This window comes from Hyperolius riggenbachi, chromosome 9 (assembly GCF_040937935.1).
Source record: "Hyperolius riggenbachi isolate aHypRig1 chromosome 9, aHypRig1.pri, whole genome shotgun sequence".
Taxonomy (NCBI): Eukaryota; Metazoa; Chordata; class Amphibia; order Anura; family Hyperoliidae; genus Hyperolius; species Hyperolius riggenbachi.
In genome coordinates this window covers 107,770,541-107,791,730 of record NC_090654.1, presented here as the reverse complement: position 1 = coordinate 107,791,730, position 21,190 = coordinate 107,770,541, and the positions used below count along the sequence as shown (strand labels likewise).

The following is a 21,190-nucleotide window of genomic DNA, read 5'->3' as shown; positions in this document are numbered from 1 at the left end:
CAGGTAAAAGGCCATACAGTCAAGGAGCTGACATGTTTCGGACTCGCAGGTCCTTAAAGTGAACCAGAGACGAAGCACCCTTGTGTATTTTACCATAGAAATCAGTGGGAACATTAGAGAAAACATTTACCATGCTCTCTGTTCCATCCTCACTGCTAAAAGTGTCTGTTATCTAGCTGAGATAAGAATCCCGGACTGAGCATTGATTCTGGCTTTGCTATAATGACTCAGCTATAATGATTCCTGAGCAAAGCCAGCAGGGGGCAGGCTTGGACTTGAAGACAGCAAAGAACACAGTCTCAGCTATAATTATTCTGTAGCAAAGCCAGACCGACTGCTTAGTCGGGATTCTTATCTTAGAGGTGATAACAGGCAAATTAAACAGAGAACAATGTAACAAAGAGCAGATTAGGTGTTTACTGTCATGTTCCCACTGATTTATAAGGTAAAATACATGAGGTTGCTTCATCTCTGGTTCTCTTTAAACATAGCACAAGTCGAAACATGTTAGCTCCTTGACTGTATGGCTTTTTACCTGCGTGAATAAATTGGGACTCGATTGAACACAGGAGTTTGTGTGGAACTTTTTCCTTCCTTGTTGAATATTTTTGTATGCTTGATGAATCTGCACTGAGGACACAGAACACAGGCCTACCTAACTCTCTCCCTGTCACAACACACTGTCCCTCATCTGCCTAGCACAGAAGCCAAACACAGACTGCAAAATGGTTTCTGTGCTGGCTTTCTGATAGGTGGAAAGGGGCAGTCCAGGTGGGAGGTATAGCTGATTGGCTACCATGTCTGCTGACTGTGATGTAAGGGGTCAAAGTTTAGCTCAATGATGATGTATAAGGGGCGAACCAAATCCACCATGTATTGACCTGAGGTGGCGAATGTGAATACACGATCTTCGAGGCAAATTATTTGCCTGGTGAATACTTTGACCCATCTCTATCTGGAAATGGCCCTTGGGTTGTAGTTTGCCTACGCCTGCTGTAAGCAGAACTTTTCCCTAGCTGGTTTTGCACCCCTAAATCCAACTTAATTCTCTCTTGTGCCAAATCCCATTCCCTTCCCCAAACCCTAGTCTTATGCCCCTGGTGCAAATTACTGTAGCTACCTTCTCCCCTTCTCTCCCATTTACACCAAAAATCAGTTATTACTAAGCAGTATTTTTCTGTAAAGTTTATGGAGCCAGTGATTTGGTATGGTAGTACCTTTTAATTGACCAACTGAGGTAAGTAGTGGCAGGGATTAATTAAGCCCAACTAGCTTTGCCTGACATCAAGTGAAACAGTGCTTGTGGGGGTAGAAGTTTCATTGATTCTCAATCATTTCTGCTGAAAGTCATATCTCTTAATGTTTTTGCATTCCCACACTTTGTGGTCTCAAGCATTGTTTTGACCTTTTCTATCAGATATGTTTAGCTTGTACTTAGGAACTTACAAATTTGATATTTTGATTGAACTGTACGTCTCCAGGCAGGTTTACAAGACCAATAGCATATGTGGAGATTTTTTTTTGCTAATGGCTGGATAGTGTACTGGTTAAGGACACCATCTCTGGCATAGGAGACCAGGGTTTTGGGTCTTGGCTGTTCCTGTTCAGGAAATACTCACTTAGTGGCTCACTTAGTCCAGCTCTCAAGCGCTTGGAGTCTGATAGGAGAAGAGCGCATAACAAATGTTAGCATTAATTCATTCATTTTTGTGTGTGTTACTGGGCTTATTTAGCTTGGAAAAAAAGGCAACTTTGAGGTGACCTGATTAATATCTATACATTTAACATCTATAAATAATACATCAGATGGCAATACAAAAGCTTGGCAGATTATATCGTTGTGTCTAGGGTTGTACAACGGACAAGGGTAAATGATCTGCGTATGGAGGAAAAATGTTTTTGCCATCTATTTAGAAAGGGGTGTGACGTATGCGCAGTCACCCACCAATTCCTGTTCCCTTTGCTGCAGTTTACCATAAAGCCTCATGCCCTGAGGGAATCCTGAAGACAGTCAGAACTGCAGGCAAAGTGACCTTTTGGATTGGTTGGTGAGTCCACACACAGCCCAATTTCGATTGTATATACAATCGATACAATCTGTGCTCTCATATAGAGGCCAGGTCGCTGCCACCAATCCGCAATAAAAGCGTGCGAATGCACTAATTCTAACTCTAGCTAAATCCTGTAGGAAAAAGGGTTAATTTGACAACCTTTCTAGAGATAGCAAAACTAACCGTATTTAATATCAAATATTTATGGTAACATGTCTCTCTGAAGATGTGAATTCTTTTGGCGGAGATTTGTTTCAGAACAGCACTTAGACTAACGATTTTTAAATCGTTTATTTAAAGAAATAATGCAGAACGAAATATAGCAATAGCAACAAATTGATACAGAAATAAGGGTTCAATATGAAAATAATATCTGATTACAGTCTGAGCAGTTTGTCAAGTTACCGTGTCCTTTGCGATAAGTCCCACAGAGATATGTAGTCCAATTCTGGAAAGTTCTGTGGAATAGGTATTAATCCTTTTATCATCCAGCCCAAATCCGTGATGGTACAGGAGGGCTGGGGTCTGTTCCTCCAGGTTGAGTGTCAGTCGGTTTTTACTCTTTCTCTGCCAGAGGGTGTGGATGGTAACAAGAGAGGTTGCTCCACCCTTAACAATCTGACCTCAGGCTGCGGAAGTCCGCCCCTATTGTCTGAGGGACAGAATTGGCAGTTTCTCCAAGTATGCCATAACTCAGCGGATATCTGACATATCATATAAAACCCAACATTTTACATTCCGTCATCATGCGCTGAACCAATCGATATCAAACTCGCTTGGAGTGCCACCTTCCCTGCCTATGTAATCTATCTCTCAGGCTGGGAGATGACTAGGTGATCAATTAACGTCTCATCTCAGAAGGTGTGCTGCGCTGGTCGCATGGCGCACTGTGAGTTGTGGACCGCTGGGCCCAAACGGTTCCGCAATATCCATCAAGTTATGGACTACTATGAAATGAGATATCAAAAGTTCATTAAGCCAGGGACATGTCTCTGGGTATTCTCAGGACCTGCAGGAATGTCACCTAATGATTTTACGATGCGTTCCTGTATCCTGCTTCTTATCAGCAGTTCCTTGTAGTAGATCTGTGAGCTATGTGAATGGCTCTAGTTTTAGGGTTTATTGCTGGTCTCAGAAGGCATAAACAAACATTCACATCCCCCCAGTGCAGGGGTTGTGAGATGGAAAAAACACTCATTTTCTAAAAGCAGGCTAATGAATTTAAAGGGGCTCTCCGGATCATAGTTTGGGCACCTTTACATGCGCTTGCCGCAATGGCGTTCGCGGAATTGTGACAAGGGGTCCTTCACAGTGAGAGTGGTTAAAATCTGGAATATCTTACCTCAGGAAGTAGTTATGACAAACTCTATATCTGCATTTAAAGAGGGCTTGGATGCTTTCCTTGCATTGAAGGGCATCCACGGCTATAATTATTAGATAATTCCAGGGAGAGTTGATCTAGGGATTTATCTAACTGCCATGTGGAGGTGGAAAGGAATTTTTCCCTTTTATGGTTAATTGGCCCAGGGCTTGTAAGGTTTTTCACCTTCCCCTGGATCAATTGGGATATGTGCAGGGTCAGGATGGTGTTTTTATTTATTTACTATTTTTTCTTTGGTTGGACTTGATGGATGGATGGATTTCTTTTTTTCAACCAAACTAACTATATGTAACATAAATTATATAATTTATAAATTATATAATTTAAAATGCTACATGAGTGTCCATTTTAAGCTGTGATTGATTATACAATGCTTCTTTGATAACTCCTCTCTAAAAAGCCTCATGCAGAATAATCTTGGCAAATATCACAAGTTGGAAAGCTCAGTAGAAAAGTCAATTGAACATGGGTAAAGATCTTAACCACTTCACCACTGAGGGGTTTTACCCCCTGACCACCAGAGCAATTTTCACCTTTCAGCGCTCCTTCCATTCATTCGTCTATAACTTTATTATTACTTATCCCAATGAAATGAACTATATCTTGTTTTTTTTGCCACCAATTAGGCTTTCTTTAGGTGGGACATTATGCCAAGAATTATTTTATTCTAAATGTGTTTTAATGGGGAAATACGAAAAAATGTGGGAAAAAATTATTAGTTTTCAGTTTTCGGCGATTATAGTTTTTAAATAAAGCATGCTACTGTAATTAAAACCCATGAAATGTATTAACCCATTTGTCCTGGTTATAAAACCATTTAAATTATGTCCCTATCACAATGTTTGGCGACAATATTTTATTTGGAAATAAAGGTGCATTTTTTTCAGTTTTGCATCCATCCCTAATTACAAGCCCGCAGTTTATAAAGTAACAGTGTTATACCCTCTTGACATAAATATTTAAAAAGTTCAGTCCCTAAGGTAACTATTTATGTTTTTTTTTTATTGTATTTTTTTTTTTTTAATTACAAAAAAAAAAATAAAAATTGGGGAGTGTGGGAGGTAATGAGTTAATTTATTGTGTAAATGTAATGTTTGTATATGTAAAATGCTTTTAGGGTGTAGTTTACTATTTGGCCACAAGATGGCCACAGAGTGTTTGTTTACATGCGACCTGTAAGCGTCCGGAAGGACGCTTACAGGAAGCAGTAGGAGGCTGGGAGACGCACAATGATCTCGCTGTTTCTGAAAGAAGCAGCAGATCATTGCGGGGGCTAGATCAACGAACGGGAATGGATTTTCCCGTTCATTGATCTCCGGGCGAGCGGGCGGCGGCGTGCACGAGCGGCGGGTGCGCGCGCACGAGCGGCGGGAGCGCGGACAGCGGCGGTAGCGCGGAAGGTACGGATTTCTCCGTCCCTGGTTTTTTAGGAGGGAAAAAAGGGGCGGAGAAATTCGTACCGCTGGGGGTAAAGTGGTTAATATTACATATCATGCCCATAGCATACATGTGACAGAGGCTTAGGGCTCTTTTCCACTAGCTGCGATTGGCTTCAAAAAGCGGATTGCAGATGTTTTGCTGATCGCTAGAGCACCGCAATTTACATGTAAATTGTGGTGCCCATTTTCCCACTACTGCGCATTGGTTTTTTGCACTAATGCAAGCGCCAGCTTGTGCGATTCTCATCACAATTGTGCTCCCTTCCTGACAGCTATGGCACAAGCAACGGCCAGTAGAAATTGCTCCTTGCACAAGCAGCAATGGAAAAGTGCCCTTATTTGACTTACATCAGATTATTATCTGGGTAAAATACTGGAGCTAGAGTAAAACAGAGCTTTGTTTATTGTGCAAGTGTAGTATTTGTTGTATGGATCTCCTTACATCTTGATTTCTCAAAGAATAAATAAATGGGTTGAGCATAGGCGTGAGAACTGTGTAGAATACCGAAAATGCTTGTCCTTGAGAAGTTGAATACTGTGATGTTGGTCTCATATATGTGATGAGAACTGTACCATAGAATAGAATGACCACTGTGAGATGAGAAACACAGGTGGAGAAGGCTTTTTGTCGTCCGTGGTTGGAACTAATTTTCAGTATAGTGGAGATGATATAGAAATAAGAAATAAGGGTGAAGCTAAAAGTAGTGAATCCTACAAGGGAACCAAAGATCAGACTCATCTTTTCAATCAACACTGTATCAATACATGAAAGCTTCACTAAAACTGAATAATCACAATAAAAATGTGTAATTATAAAACCACACAAGGGCGTCTTGATATAACAATAGTATGGGCAACAGGATACAAGAATCCAGTGATCCAACAGGATGCTGCTAATAAAAAGCAAGCTAGCTCATTTAGAATGATTGAATAGTGCAGAGGGTCAAAGATGGCCACATAACGATCATAGCCCATAGCAGTCAGCAGTGTGAACTCTGTACATGTTAATTAAACACATGAAGAAATACAACTGTGTCATGCAACCTACATGACTTATTGTGCCATCTCCTGTTATGAGAGTGGAAAGCAACTTTGGCTGAATAACTGAAGAATAAAAAATATCCAGGAATGAAAGATTACGGAGATAGTACATTGGACTCTTCAGGCATGTATTCTGAGAAATGACACTGATGATAAGAATATTTCCTTTAAGGGTGAACAGGTAGATAAGATAATATAAGATAAAGATAACAAAGCTATCATTTTCACGTTGCATAATCCTGGCAGTCCCTGCAATCCAATCTCCTGCATAAGAGTGAAGACATTTTTTTTCAAAATTAATTTTTACTGCCAGTGAACATAGTCTTGAAAAGTTGTAAAGACTAAAATATTACATCTGTTATAAATGCATGATGCTCATCAAATTCTGGCACAGCAAAGCTTGCATCAAAACTTCTTACTTTAAATTCAAGTGGGCAAAAGTTGGATTTTGCTTTAATAATTTGATAATTTAAGGGGTCAGACAGTAGTTATTGACCAGGAAAATGAGGGCAGCGAGCCTGTGCCAAAGCAGGCTTAATGCCTTTCAACATTGGGGGTACCCTGCAATGGAGAGGGGTGGCAAAGATTCACCCCCTTGCAAAGTAACCTTGTAAAAAGCAGTTTTTACATATCTTCATGTCCCCTTAATACCAGTTAATATCGGAAAGGTACTATGAAATCTGAATTTTCAGAATGTAGATTAATTTGTTTGTTTTTTAAAAAATAAATTCTTGCCCCTTGTCCCTCAGCATTAGGCAGGTATCCTTTGTGTAAGGGGAGGCTTTGTCTCCCATCTGAGAAAGGTACTCCTAAATGCTGAAAGGCATGCAGTCTGATATTGCTCCAGAATGTGGGAGTGTGTATGCTGAATATTAAGGATAACATCACTGTTTTTTTTGGTTATTTTATGGTAACAGATCTAGGGCCTGATGCACTAAAGTATGGTAAAGTTGCCGTGTGTTTCTTGTGCACGGCAGCTTTACCATTCTTTAGTGCATCAGGCCCATTGTCACTTGGAAATCCATGGCTGCTCCTTTAGCCATGATTTTTTTAAGACTTAAAGAGGAACTCCAGTGAACATTTTTACTGTTGGCAGGTGATGTTGCTGCTGCATGGTTTTTGGCAGTTGGAAACAGCTGTAAACAGCTATTTCCCACAATGTAACAAGGTTCACAGACAGGAAACTGCCAAAAGTTTGAACTTTTCTTGTGGGAGGGCTTATTTGTGGGAGGTGTTTCACCATAATATCAGTCATACAGCACCCCCTGATTGTCTGTTTGTGAAAATGAATAGATTTCGCATGTAAAAGGGGGTATCAACTACTGATTGGGATAAAGTTCAATTTTTGGTCTGAGTTTCTCTTTCAGTTGACAAAATCTAATTAAAATGAGAACAGTTCCTTGCAGTGGAAGATACAAGATTACAGATGAAGACGTTATGAAGAGCCCAGAGGATTGTGAGTGGGACCTTTGTATTGACTTAGATAAAACTGGTAGAGAGTAATAAATAACAACCTTTGGAATTGCATTGTGTCCTTTTTGCATTAAAGGATTTTATCCCATTTTTTTAAACACTTTGTGGGAATGATTAAGGCCTCTTTCACAGTAGGATGTTGCATTTTGATACAACGTTAAAGTCGCAAGGCAAATTACAACGCAACGCCCCAAAAAAGTCGCAATGCAACTTAATGCCCAATTATCATCGCATACAGTAGAGCATACAGGCAATGAAAAATATGCTTCCAAGTTATTACTGAGCATGTGCAAACAGTCCAACACAGCTAATAACGTGTATAATGCACTGCATGCAGTACTTTCACTTAACGTGCAGCGTTAGTCACCAACGCAACGTGTGCACTGTGAATGGGGCATTGATTTTTCATTGCAGTGAGTTATTTTGCGTTAAATGTTGTTTTAACGTGCGACTTTAACATCGCACTGTGAAAGAGGCCTAAACCCTCATCCTTATCCCCTTTAGATGGCGCATATATCTGAGGTCCCCCCTCCTTTTTTTAAAGGGCCCTTCAAAATTCCATTGTTTTATTCGTACCCCTTTATTTGGATCCCCTTTCTCCATAGAGGTGGGGAATGTTCCCTATTCTTCAACATTGGGACGGAGGTACTTGGCAACGGGGAATTAGGCTTTTCCACCCCCTCATCTCTGCAAGGTAAACCTAATGTTAAAAAGCATGCAATCTGGTCTGTTACAAGAAGAAAGGTAGACTTCCTTGTTTTTCTCCTTTTCAAGGCCACCCAGGCTGTGTGCTTGGACAAAGGTCTCCTTGGGATATTTATGAGGACCTCATGTCAGCATTATTGATAAATGTGTAGTGTCACTGTTAATTTTTTTAATGTTTACTAATAATTAATTAAGGCTAGGTTCAAAGTGGGCATTTGCATTGCAGAATAATTCTGCATGTCAATTTACTGTCCATAAAGTTCTATGGGGCTGTTCACAGTACTGTGTTGGTAATTAATCACGTTATTTTAACTCACTGCATGAACGCTTTGTATTAGAGTCTATGTCCAGTCTCTGCTGCAGTTCACACTCATTATAATGCGTGGGTATGCAAATGACCACTGTGAACCTAGCTTTAGGAAAAATGCCTAGTGTAGTGTTTGAAGCACGGAGATCCTAATGGGTTAAAACTCACCCCCATATTCAGCTGCATTTTTACCACCATGTTTTTAACCACTTTAGGACCTCAGTGTTAAACCCCCCCTAAAGACAAGGCCATTTTTTACTAAATTGGCTACTGCAGATTTAAGGCCTCACTGCAGAGCTGCACAACTCAGCACACAAGTAATTCCTTCCCCCTTTTCTCCCCACCAACAGAGCTTTCTGTTGGTGGGGTCTGATCACTCCCCCAATGTTTAGGCTTCAGCCTATCACAGCGGATCGCTTTTGTGCCTCTTGTGCCCGAGTGACGCGGCTGTGTATGCGCGCGTATAGGCGCTTGATCCCCTGCAAACTCTGCCCCCAGGACTACACTACACTAACCTCATATAAGGCACACTAACCTCAGATAAGGCACACTAACTCAGATAAGGCACACTAACCTCAGATAAGGCACACTAACCTCAGATAAGGCACACTAACCTCAGATAAGGCACACTAACCTTAGATTAGGTTAGCGCTGTAGTTTGTGCCCACTAAGTGATAATGCACACTAACTGGCTTAGTGCCAGTTAGTAAATCAAGGCCATTATGGGCTTGATTCACTAACCGGCGCTAAGCCGGTTAGTGTGCCTTATCTGAGGTTAGTGTGCCTTATCTGAGTTAGTGGGCCTTATCTGAGTTAGTGTGCCTTATCTGAGGTTAGTGTGCCTTATCTGAGTTAGTGTGCCTTATCTGAGTTAGTGTGCCTTATCTGAGGTTAGTGTGCCTTATTTGAGTTAGTGTGCCTTATCTGAGTTAGTGTGCCTTATCTGAGGTTAGTGTGCCTTATCTGAACTTAGTGCCCCTTAAGTAGATTTGTGCACACTATAAGATGCACAAAGCTACAACGCGCACTGCATGATAACATCGCACCCGTTATACTATACATAATGCTGCGACCTAAACGGCGTATCAGTGAACCTTATGGTCGCATCATATACAGTATAGCGGGTGCGACGTTATCATCGCACCGTGCGCAAAGATCGGCGCATTATGCTGTGTGTGGTGCACAGGATTTGTATCGCCCCTAACAAAGAAATGATTTTTGTTTACAGATTAATATTCTGTCACATATATTTTAGAGCTTTAACTATCCTTAACTATGACTATGCCTTTAGCCTGCAGTCCACCCCAACCTCTTTCCTGAACCTTAGATAGCCTTTGTTCTTCCTGCCCTGACTCTCTGCCTACGTCTGACCACGACTGCCAACTTTCAACCTCACCTATCCTGAACTAAGCTCTCACTAGTGTGGACTTCTTTGCCTTTGGTGGGGTAATGACTTATGCCTGACTGCTCCGTGCATCACTTATTCCCATGTAAGACTCCTGGGGCCATATGCAATTCACTTTTTCTCCTGAGTTTTCTTCTAGGAGATAATTTTTCATCTTCAATTTAAATGAACTTTTTAGCACTTAGCAATGGAAAAAGTACCAAAAAGTGGGCTAAAAAGTACTGCCAAATTTATTTTGAGTATTTGTTTGCTTGTTGGTGGAGTAAAAGTTATTTTATTTAGAAGTTGGGAAAATATCACCTAGGAGAAAACTCAGGTGAAAAAGTGAATTGCATATGGCCCCAGGGCCCATATGCAATTCACGTTTAATTTTTTTTTGAAAAAAAATGTGTAAAATAACTGTTCAGTGCTCTGCAATTGGGAGAACACCAAAAGTATGTGAAAAAAGTACTGTTAAAATTATTATGAGTGTTTTCTTGCTTGCTGGTAGCTTAAAATGCATTTTATTGATAAGGTGGGAAAATATCACCTAGGAGAAAACTCAGGAGAAAAAAGTAAATTGCATATGGCCCTTGTTCAATGCACTTTTTCTCCTTAGTTTTCTCCTAGGAGATAATTTTACATCTCCTGCAAAAAATAACCTTCTAGAACTCTGCAATTGGAAAAGTACCACAAATTACCATAAAAGTACTGGCAAAATGTATTCTAAATATTTTCTTGCTTGCTGGTGGCTTAAAAGGCATTTTATTAATAATGTGTGAAAATATCACTTAGGAGAAAACTTAGGATAAAAAGTGAATTGAATAAGGGCCATTGACTTCTATAGAACTGCCCCTACACTTTGGAACTTTATGACCTTCCCCCCTCCCCCCATAAGGCTCTCCCCCTCCTTCAACACCGTCAAGCAAGTCCACAAAGCACACCTGTTTCTGTTGACCTATCCTCCCTGCTTAGAAACTACACCTCGTACCTCACTTAGTGTGTCCCTACCTCCCTCTAGATTGTAAGCCTTTGGGCAGGGTCCTCCCCCCAAAATAAAAGGGGAAAAAGAATGCCTATAAGGTCCTAAAACAGGAGGGGACAGAGGCTGCATTAAGCAATTCTAAGGAGTGCAATAAAAGTTGTAAAAAATAAATTAGGCTGGCAAAGATGGAAGCTGAAAATCAAATCTCTAGGGATATAAAATCTAACCCAAAGAAGTTTTACAAGTACATCAACTCTAAAAAAAGAAAGGTTGACTGTATTGGACTCCTAAAGGATGAGGGTGGAAACTCAATGGTGGATGACCAAGGTAAGGCAGAGTTATTAAATGCTTTCTTTGCTTCTGTCTTCACAAGGGAAACATCACTGTTGCAAATTACAGATGCAGAAGAGTCTCATTCTTCCAATTGTAATATTAAATACTTAACACAGGAAGAAGTGAAGGCAAGACTAAATAAATTAAACATAGACAAGGCACCTGGCCCGGATGGCATGCATCCTCGGGTCCTAAAGGAATTAAGTTCAGTTATAGATAAACCCCTTTATCTTTTCTTTTGTGACTCTCTTTCAACTGGCAGAGTCCCAGTGGATTGGCGTACAGCCCAAGTTTTCGCATAATTTAAGAAGGGCAAAAAATCAGAACCAGGAAATTATAGACCTGTAAGCTTAACATCAGTTGTATGCAAACTATTTGAGGGGTTACTAAGAGATACTATACATGACTTCATAGTAGAAAATAATCTTATTTCTCAGCATCAACATGGGTTTACTAAAGACAGGTCCTGTTTGACTAACATGCTCAGCTTTTATGAGGTAGTGAACGCTAATGTGGATATTGGGAATGCTGTAGATGTGATATACTTGGACTTTGCAAAGGCCTTCGACACTGTTCCACACAAAAGTCTGGTGCAAAAGTTGAGGATGCAAGGACTGGGGAAGAGTCTGTGTGCATGGATAGGGAATTGGCTAATGGACAGAAAACAAAGAGTTGTGGTCAATGGATCATACTCAAAATGGGTGACTGTTAGCAGTGGGGTCCCACAGGGGTCTGTACTGGGTCCAGTGCTCTTCAATTTATTTATTAATGACCTAGTAGATGCAGTAGTAAGCAATGTTGCTATTTTTACAGATGATACAAAATTGTGCAGAATCATCAACTCTCAGGAAGATAGGGACATATTGCAACAGGATCTGGATAGGATGGCTATATGGACACATAAATGGCAGATGAAATTCAATGTTGAAAAATGTAAAGTCATGCATTTTGGTCGAACCAATGGTCTAGCACCATACAAAATAAATGGGATACAGTTGGGGACATCAAACTTGGAGAAGCACTTAGGAGTACTCATCAACAACAAGTTAAATAATCGTACTCAATGCCAAGCCGTTGCAGCTAAAGCTAACAAAATTTTGGGATGCATTAAAAGGGAAATAAAAACTCGAGATGCTAGCATAATATTGCCCCTGTTTAACTCTCTAGTAAGGCCACATCTGGAATATGGAATTCAGTTCTGGGCACCACATTACAGGAAAGATATTGCAGTTTTAGAGCAGGTGCAGAAACGAGCAACAAAATTGATACGTGGGATGGAAGGTCTCACTTACCAAGAAAGGTTAGATAAACTGGGTTTATTTAGTCTAGAGAAAAGACGCCTTAAAGGGGATCTAATTAACATGTATAAATACATCAGAGGGCAATATAAAAGCTTGGCAGATGAGCTTTTTGTCGCTAGGCCTTCTCAAAGGACTAGAGGACATGATCTGCATATGGAGGAAAAACGTTTTAGCCATTTATTTAGGAAAGGGTTCTTTACAGTAAGAGTGATTAAGATGTGGAATGCATTGCCACAGGAAGTAGTTATGGCGAATTCTATACCTGCATTTAAAGGGGGCTTAGATGCTTTCCTTGCATTGAGGGACATCCATGGCTACAATTACTTAGGTAATGCCCAATTATGTTGATCCAGGGATTTTATCTGATTGCCATCTGGTGTCGGGAAGGAATTTTTTCCCTTTTGGGGCTAATTGGACAATGCCTTGTAAGGATTTTTCGCCTTCCACTGGATCAACAGGGATTTGTGAGGGAGCAGGCTGGTGTTGTACTTTGTTCTCTGGTTGAACTCGATGGACGTATGTCTTTTTTCAACCCAAATAACTATGTAACTATGTGTTTCCAACTTGATCATGCACCTATCCCATTGAATGACTAAACTACTTGGACTACTTTATCGCCACTCCATTGATTTTATGAATCTAGCCTTACAGCTAAATATTCTCTGGCAGTGTGTGATCGTGTATTCATGTATTCTTGAGTTCTGTTTTGTTGTCTGTAACCTTACTTATTGTCTAGTACTGCGTAATAATTTTGTGATGTATAAATAATAATAATCTCAGGGATCACTGCCCACAAGGGTACAGACCTGGTGGTTAGACTCTGTACCATGCCATAGTCCATCCTAACCACTGGCAGAGTCTATCTATTAGAAATGCCCCCACAGCAACCTCCCCAGGAATTCTATTGTGAATTCCAAAACTTCACTGTGGACCACATGCATGCATGGCACATGACCAGTTTATGTTTAGCAAATGTGCAATTGCCACTTTAAAGGCAATCACCAGTTCTACTTTTGTGAATTACCTTCCCCACAAATTTATACATCTTTCTTTTATATCTCTGAAAAGCTAGTTGTGCATCAAGAAACCCTTGTTTTATAGCACTCCTGCAGCGTATCAATGTTACAGAATCATGCAGACAGCTATTCCAGGCTGTGTGGGCCTTTATCAGTGCATTGCATGGGCTGATATGGCTATATGGCAGGACCCTATAATATCTTACAGATCATTCACACTAGTTAGTGAGTTGAAATGCATTAATAAAAACTCATGAATGGGTTTGTTGGTTGTTATGCATTTCTATGCATTTCCACACATTTCCATGAGCTTTAAGTCCCCATGAGTTGAAATGCACTACCCAGCAACTCACTTTTGTAGTCTGAATGATAAAATGAAAGTTTATGGACTATCATGTTACCGAGTCAAAACTCACTGCAACTCATGCAGTGTAAATGAGCCCTTAATGTTTCCTTTTACAGTCTACCAAAGGTGAGCATACTGATTTGAATTGCACTTAATATTTTTCCTTTGGTCTAATTAGGACCACAGCTGGGGCAGGTTAGGTATCTTGGTAATTATCCTAGTGCCTGAAATGTCATTGAGGAGTCATTAATAAATGACTGTTTACTGTTTTTGCAGAAAATGATGGTAAATCCCAAGTGAAAATGTAGTACTGAGAAATGCATAAATACCGTGGACAAACCTTTGCTATCCTCTCCTTTTATTTGCTGCTGTTAACAGTAAGATATTCATTTTGTGAGCACTGAAAATGTCAGTATATATTTACACACAACAAACTGCTAAAAGATTTTCATCCATTTTATTTAGTTTTTTTGAGTTGCAAACCTGATGTTAAAAATATCTCCAGTATACAGCAAATCTATTTTCTGGCTCTTTTCCTCACCAACCGAGATTCTGCATTATAAGGGCTTTAAAATTAAATGTGTGAAATGAATATATAGTTCCATCCTAATGTCCACATTGCTGTTGTATTTTGTAAGAATAATAGTTCACACTAAGAAAGTCTGTATGGATCATCAGTAATGGTAAGATTAAATATAACACATTACTGAAATGTAGGCTTTTTGGAGATGTTTGAGATTATTTGACAATAACTGCCATACTGTATATTCATTAAAAAGATAGTGTTGCTAAGTTAGATGAATATGCAGTAAATATACCATTTGAGGTTTAATTGGCTTTCAAAGGATATAATGGAAAGTTTTGGATATTTACATACTGACGTAAAGTGAACCCAAGGTGAAAATAAACTGATGAGATAAACAATTATATCTATCCTTCTACTCCTAAACATGACTTTTTAAGTATCCCATGGTTTTATTTTATATTTAAACATTTACAAAGTAGGATGAATATTTTACTGTCTCTAATCAGTGGCAGCCTATTAAGTGTCACAGAGTTAGAAAAAGTTCTATAGTTCATGTATTGTATTTCTCCCTGCGCTTAGGGTTGTGTTCTGCCAAGAAAACTTTTATGGCTGTAATTTGCTTATCAGTGATGTTCACTATATTCCCGACAAGTAAGAAGCTGTCACTTCCATGCTTAGAAATTAAAGTGAATGTGTACCAGTTTAAAAATAAAAAAGTCAGATACTCACCTAAGGAGAGGGAAGGCTCTGTCCTAATGAGCCTTCCCTCTCCTCTCACGGTGCCCAGTCCCGTGCAGGATCCCGAGTAGCAGTATTCGACCAGTTCGGTCAAATACTGCCACTTCCGCCACCGAAGGGAGGTTTCGGAAGCCTTCGGGAGCACTCGGGCTCCCGAGGACGGGCCGCTCCACAGTACACATGCGCGAGCGCCCTCTATGACGCATACACGTGTGCGTAGTATGGAGCGGCCCGTCTTCTGGAGCCCGAGTGCTCCTGAAGACCTCCGAAGTCCCTGCGGCGGCGGACACGTACGGGGGAGCCAGCGCAGCACCGAGGGCACCGGGAGAGGAGAGGGAAGGCTCATTAGGACCGAGCCTTCTCTTTTTCTTAGGTGAGTATCTGACTTTTTTATTTTTAAACTGGTACCCATTGGCTTTAACTCTTTCAGGCAACAAAATAATACAAGTAAAACAACCTGTTATTAATATGTTTTGTACTGTAAATACACATGGTTATCTCATTATGTCACATATTGCTTCAGGTAAACTTTAAGCTTAATTCTTGCAAATATCTGCCAGTTTCATAACAAAAATATTGTATTTTGCATACTAACCTTATTAAATGTAACTGTAGATGCCACTAGCTGTGAGAAAAGTTTTTCTTTCATTTTATTAAGCTCATTTTGCTACCTACGGCAGCATGGCATTTCACAGCTAAACACACTTTAATGTGAAGAGCCGCTTTCAATACTGATGATAAAATATAAAGCAAAAAATGGCCATGTATGGGAACATTAAACCTCTGATGGGCCAAAGCCATTTAAAAGCTGCATATACCTTTAACATTTTCTATAGACCAAAATGATCATAACTGAACGTACACAGTTAACCCATACATCTATAGCACTTTGCAGTGCCAATAAGGTGACACTGTTGATGTACTTTTGAGGTGTCTATGTTTTTTATGTGCTTCATATGAGGATTTTTGGACCCATATTGATGTGCAATGTTTTTTGAGATCCAGGAGCATAGAAAAATTATTAGAATGATTATATACATACAGCTGTTAGTATATCATTTAAAACTAGCTGCTACTGTTATGGACTGGCATTGTGCTCTGAACTGGCAGTGCATAGTTCATGTTCCCCCTCCCCTGCTTTTAGACATGGAGGGATTTTTATATATACACATGTTAGAGCTTTAATAACAATATGGCACGGACTAGTTCAAGTTTAAATTTATATTGATTGTGCATTTTCCAATGGATGGATCTGCATTATATTTGTATTTATATGTATATCATATGATGATTGTGACACATTATGTTATGTGTTACATTATACTGGTTTGTATTGTGAGATAGGTGTGTGTACACGTACACTGTATATTGTGGTTTCAGTATTTTATAGTATGTGTTTTTGTATGCAAAATTTTGTATGCAAATTTTATGGAGCACTGAGCGCCTCTTTTTTCTGATGTCTGTAGGCACTTTATTTGGCCTGAGGAAGTGGGCTGGACCCCACGAAACGCGTTGCCTGTGCTTGTAAATAAAGATTTCTTTTCAAAGTGAGTTGTCGTCTATGAGGTAAGCCCCCTCAACTTTCCAGCTTACAGTGTTTTTGTGAGGAAACGCAGAAAAACAGCCGCAAACACTCAGAGTAAGGCGGCTGTTTCCGCATCTGACATGGCAGCGCAACGCGTAAAAACAGCCGCAAACACTCAGAGTAAGGCGGCTGTTTCCGCATCTGACATGGCAGCGCAATGCGGAGAAACCGCTGCATGCCGCATAGGCAGAGCGGCGGAGTCCGCGTTGGATGCGGCGGATTCAGCGCAAGACAAGGGTACTGACAGCATGGGGGAGCGCGGGGAAGCCACCGCCTGCTCGGAAAGCAGTGCGGCGGGCCCCGCTTCCAATTCAGCGCATACATTGCGAGACATGTTTGGTGTGGCTGGGACTACTAGTCCACACAGGTTCAGAAGGACGCGCGCGTGCGCTGAGAGGCAGAACTTATATGGCAGCCAGAAAAGGGTCAGCTGACCAAGCTGGTCAGCTGACAACTCTGCTCCCTTTCATTGGTCCAGCAATTAGGGAGGGGCTGGAGAATGTTTTAGTATATATATTGCTGGCCGTTCATTTGCTGGTTGTCTGGCGTTGCGATCACTATGTGGTAGCACTCAGACCTGAGTCAGATCCTAAAGTGTGCCGGGACCAGCTGGAGCTGTAATCCTACACTTAGCTAGATTCTGTTGATAGTTTAAAGTACTAGTTTGATTGTGATTATCTGTTATGACCTTCTGCTTGCCTGACTATTCTTCTGAACTCTGATCTTGTACCTTGATATTCTGATACCCTGTTGCCGAACTTCGGCTCACCCTTAGACTCTGCACCTGCCTCTTGATTCTGTACCTCGATAATTCTGATATCCTGTTGCCGAACCCTGCTTTTTAGTGACTCCGCATCTGCTTCCTGAATCTGTACTTTATCTGTCTGTGTGGTAACGACCTGGCTTGTCCGACCTCGAGAACCGACCTTACTGTTAGAGGCGGTTCCCAGTTCTGGTAGTGACATTCCTCCTGAGTGTCACTCTCGCTTTCTCCTTTCTACTTCCAGTCGGACTCCTCCCCCCGGGAGAGTCCAGGTCTTCTGAAGTATTCTGCAGTACTCCTTACTGCTCTGAGACTCGTCCTCAAAGTTTTACTGTTGCACCAAACACTCTCACTCTACTCAGGTGTCCAGAGGTTAGCTAGTATATCGGATTATCGGTGATACTGCAGATCATCTATAATCTGGTATATATCTGTATTCCCAGTGATACTGCAGATCACCGGTAATCAGATCCTCTCTGTGTTACTCCGATCGTTACAGAACGCCAGACCAGACCAATATGGACGTACACTCTGACCGTCTGGGGGCAATCGTCTCCTCAATGGATGACATCAATCGAGTGCTGGGTAGCCATCAGACACTGATTGATTCATTATATGGGTCTTTACAAACCCTCCGGACGGCTGTTGATGAGGTACGATCCCCTCCTAGTTCTGATATACGTATGCCAGTACCTGAGAAGTTTTCTGGCCACAGATCTGACTTCCACAATTTTAGGAGTAGAGTGTTGTCATACTTCGAGTTGAGACCCCAATCTTCAGGCACTGTGGCCCAAAGGGTCACATTTATCAAAACGTTACTTTCAGGCGATTCATAGACCTGGGCGTACAGTTTACCTGAGGGAGACTTAGCCCTGACGTCAGTTGACGAATTTTTTAAAGCAATGGCAGTAATTTACGACGACCCAGATATTGCCTCGACTTCGGAGCGGAAGCTCAAGTTATTGCGTCAAGGCAAGGGTCCGGTCGAGGATTACGCCTCTGAGTTTAGGAGGTGGTCAGTGACCGCCAGGTGGGACACATACGCCCTGCTAGACTGCTTCTTATCTGGGTTATCGGACGAGGTCTCTAGTCTCATGTTGAGCAGGCCCGAGCCCACGACACTTGATGGAGCCATTTCATCGGCCATCAGAATCGATCGCAGATTACGCTATCAGCGTCAAACCCGGGGCAAGGACCAGGTTAAGCTAGTGTCCTACGCAGCACCCCCTGAGCTCACAGAAGCAGAGCAGCATGCAGAGAGATTACAGAACAAAATAAGCTTCCTCTGCCTTCGGCAGTTTAACCTCTTAAGTTTCTGTTTAAAAATGCGGAGGAGCTAGTGGGGAAATAAGGAGGTAGTGGGGGAAATAACTTAAGCAGGGCATGTGTAAAGTCTCTTGGAGTTCATCTCAGCTCTGGCAAATAAATAAAATGTTAAGAAAGACTAACGCAGACTAGATTCAGAGCAAGCAGAGGCAGTATAACAAAACACGTACATCTAAAGGGATGTCAGGCTGCCTCTTACTATTGTAATGCTGTCTCTGCATGGAACAGCATGTAACCACACATATACTGACAACTGGGCTTCGGTAAATTACCGAACTTCTACCGCACCTGTGAATTAGCACACAAAACTCTAAAATACCGAATACAGCATTTCCCTGACTATTTTTTTCTTATCAAGCAGCCTCTGGTGAATTGACTCCTTGGTCACTGTTCAGTATACAAAAATCTTCACTCTGTTATAGGTGAAATTTCCAAAAATCCCATCTTAGTGGGTGTGTACTTCATGAAAAAAAATACATATGTCAAGGGGTTTGTTCTGGGCAATGATGAGCATATACTGTGTATCTGTACATGTATGTAGCTTCTCTTGAATCAAACACTGTACATTAATAAATCAACTGCATACATGAAGTTTATATTTTTATTGTTTTTAGAAAACAAAACTTTAAATAAACAATGCCGGATAATGAAGTTGTAACTTACTTAAATGGAAGACAAATGGAACATTCAAATCAGTCTATCATTACACAGTTTATAATTGTAGGTTTTCCAGATGTTGGTGAAGCTCAGGTCTTGTTGTTTCTTCTTCTAAGTTTCTGCTATGCCTTCACTCTTAGTGGCAATGTTACAATAATTACCCTCATTGTCACCCATCATCATCTTCACATTCCTCTCTACCTTTTAGTTGCTATCTTATCGTTTTTGGAAATCTGGTACACCACTGTCACTATACCAAAAATGTTGACAAACTTGCTAGATTCAAAGGTAATCACGTATGTTGGCTGTCTTTTACAGATCTATTTTTTCCATAGCTTAGGTATTACAGAAACATTTCTGCTAACAGCAATGGCCTTTGACCGCTACATGGCTATATGCAACCCACTAAGATATGCAGCAATAATGACTATTCTAAGTTGTTTTAAGCTTGCAGCTTGCTGTTGGGCTGTAGGCCTCCTTGGACCTTTAACTCAAATCATCTTGTTGTCGCATCTTTTATTCTGTGGACCAAACAACATTGAGCATATCTTCTGCGACTTCACACCTTTGATGAATTTAGCCTGTTCAGACATCTCACTTAATGTCGTAGTTGACTTCGCCATCAACTCTTTTCTTCTTTTCCTCGCTTTTATTTGTATTATTTTTTCCTATTTCAAAATTATTTCTACAGTGTTGAAAATAAAATCATCGGAGGGTCGGAAAAAAGCTTTTTCTACATGTGGAGCTCATCTGTCGGTAGTCTCACTGTTCTTTGGCAGTGTGGGGTTTATGTATGTTAGGCCGATCAGAACAAATTCAGCAAACTATGACCGTGTAATGGCTGTGATTTACTCTGTTTTAACCCCAATGTGTAATCCAATCATTTACAGCCTAAGGAATCAAGAAATTAGAAAAGTTATTAGGAATAAGTTAAAAGGAAATTCCACTGTATTCATAAAATAGCCAAAAATAGATCAGTGATGCAAAAATCTTTATGCAATTTTATGTGAAGCAATCATTCAAGTCCATGGATGGGGCCATTACTATAATTCCTCAATTGACTCTGCAAGTATAGCTTACTTGCTCCTCACAAACTACAGTTCATAGACTGTTGTATAATACATTCAGCAATTTGTAGACTGAAGGAATATTGGCCTCGATTCATCAAGACTTATCGAATCAATTACCGATAGCTCGGTAAAATACCGAACTCGATAAGCTGATTTCAGGATTCATCAACGTTATCTACAGCTGTTAGCGAGCATTCGGTAATCATTCGGTAATGATGCGATAAAACGGAAGAAAGTGCAATTCATGAAAATGAAAGTGGGCGTGGTTTAGCGTTACATTTAGGATTAATTATCTCCTTCACTGCTCTGTCGTTATTCCTGTCAGATCATTGATGACAGAGAAGATGGAGCCATTTGAAGTGGTTATGTATCAGCTGAGAGTGATTCAAAGGCGCAGAAGAGCAAGAATAAGGTCTAGAACTATATCAATTTGCAAGAGAATGGATTTATTTGCTTTACCAGGACATCTGCATTTCTCTTGAATCATCTTGTAAGAGAACACAGGCAGTGCCAGGGTTAACTTAATTGCTAGCTGCACTACATTTTTTCAGAAAAGGCTCCTATCAAGCCGCAGCTGGCGAAATTGGATTGTCCCAAGCCTCTTCCAGAATCCTGGTCCAGGTGTTAAGCCCTATTCAGCATGCTGCTACATAGTGTTTAAAGGACTGCCTTTTACCCACAATTCCATGGGAATCTTATGGCCTTGTGTTAAATTACCGCTGTAAAATGGAAATATTGACACATTACCGAATGTTTACCGCAT

At 40.7% G+C, this 21,190-nt stretch overlaps 1 protein-coding gene and 1 pseudogene across 1 annotated transcript; one reads left to right on the top strand and one right to left on the bottom strand.

Moving 5' to 3' along the window:
- Window positions 1-1,524: 1,524 nt before the first annotated feature.
- Window positions 1,525-17,576, bottom strand: LOC137533540 (olfactory receptor 6M1-like; annotated as a pseudogene).
- A 1,802-nt stretch (window positions 17,577-19,378) lies between these two features.
- Window positions 19,379-20,320, top strand: LOC137533539 (olfactory receptor 6N2-like). The gene has a single exon (XM_068254911.1). The coding sequence runs from the start codon at window positions 19,379-19,381 to the stop codon at window positions 20,318-20,320; it is 942 nt and encodes a 313-aa protein (XP_068111012.1).
- Window positions 20,321-21,190: the final 870 nt, after the last annotated feature.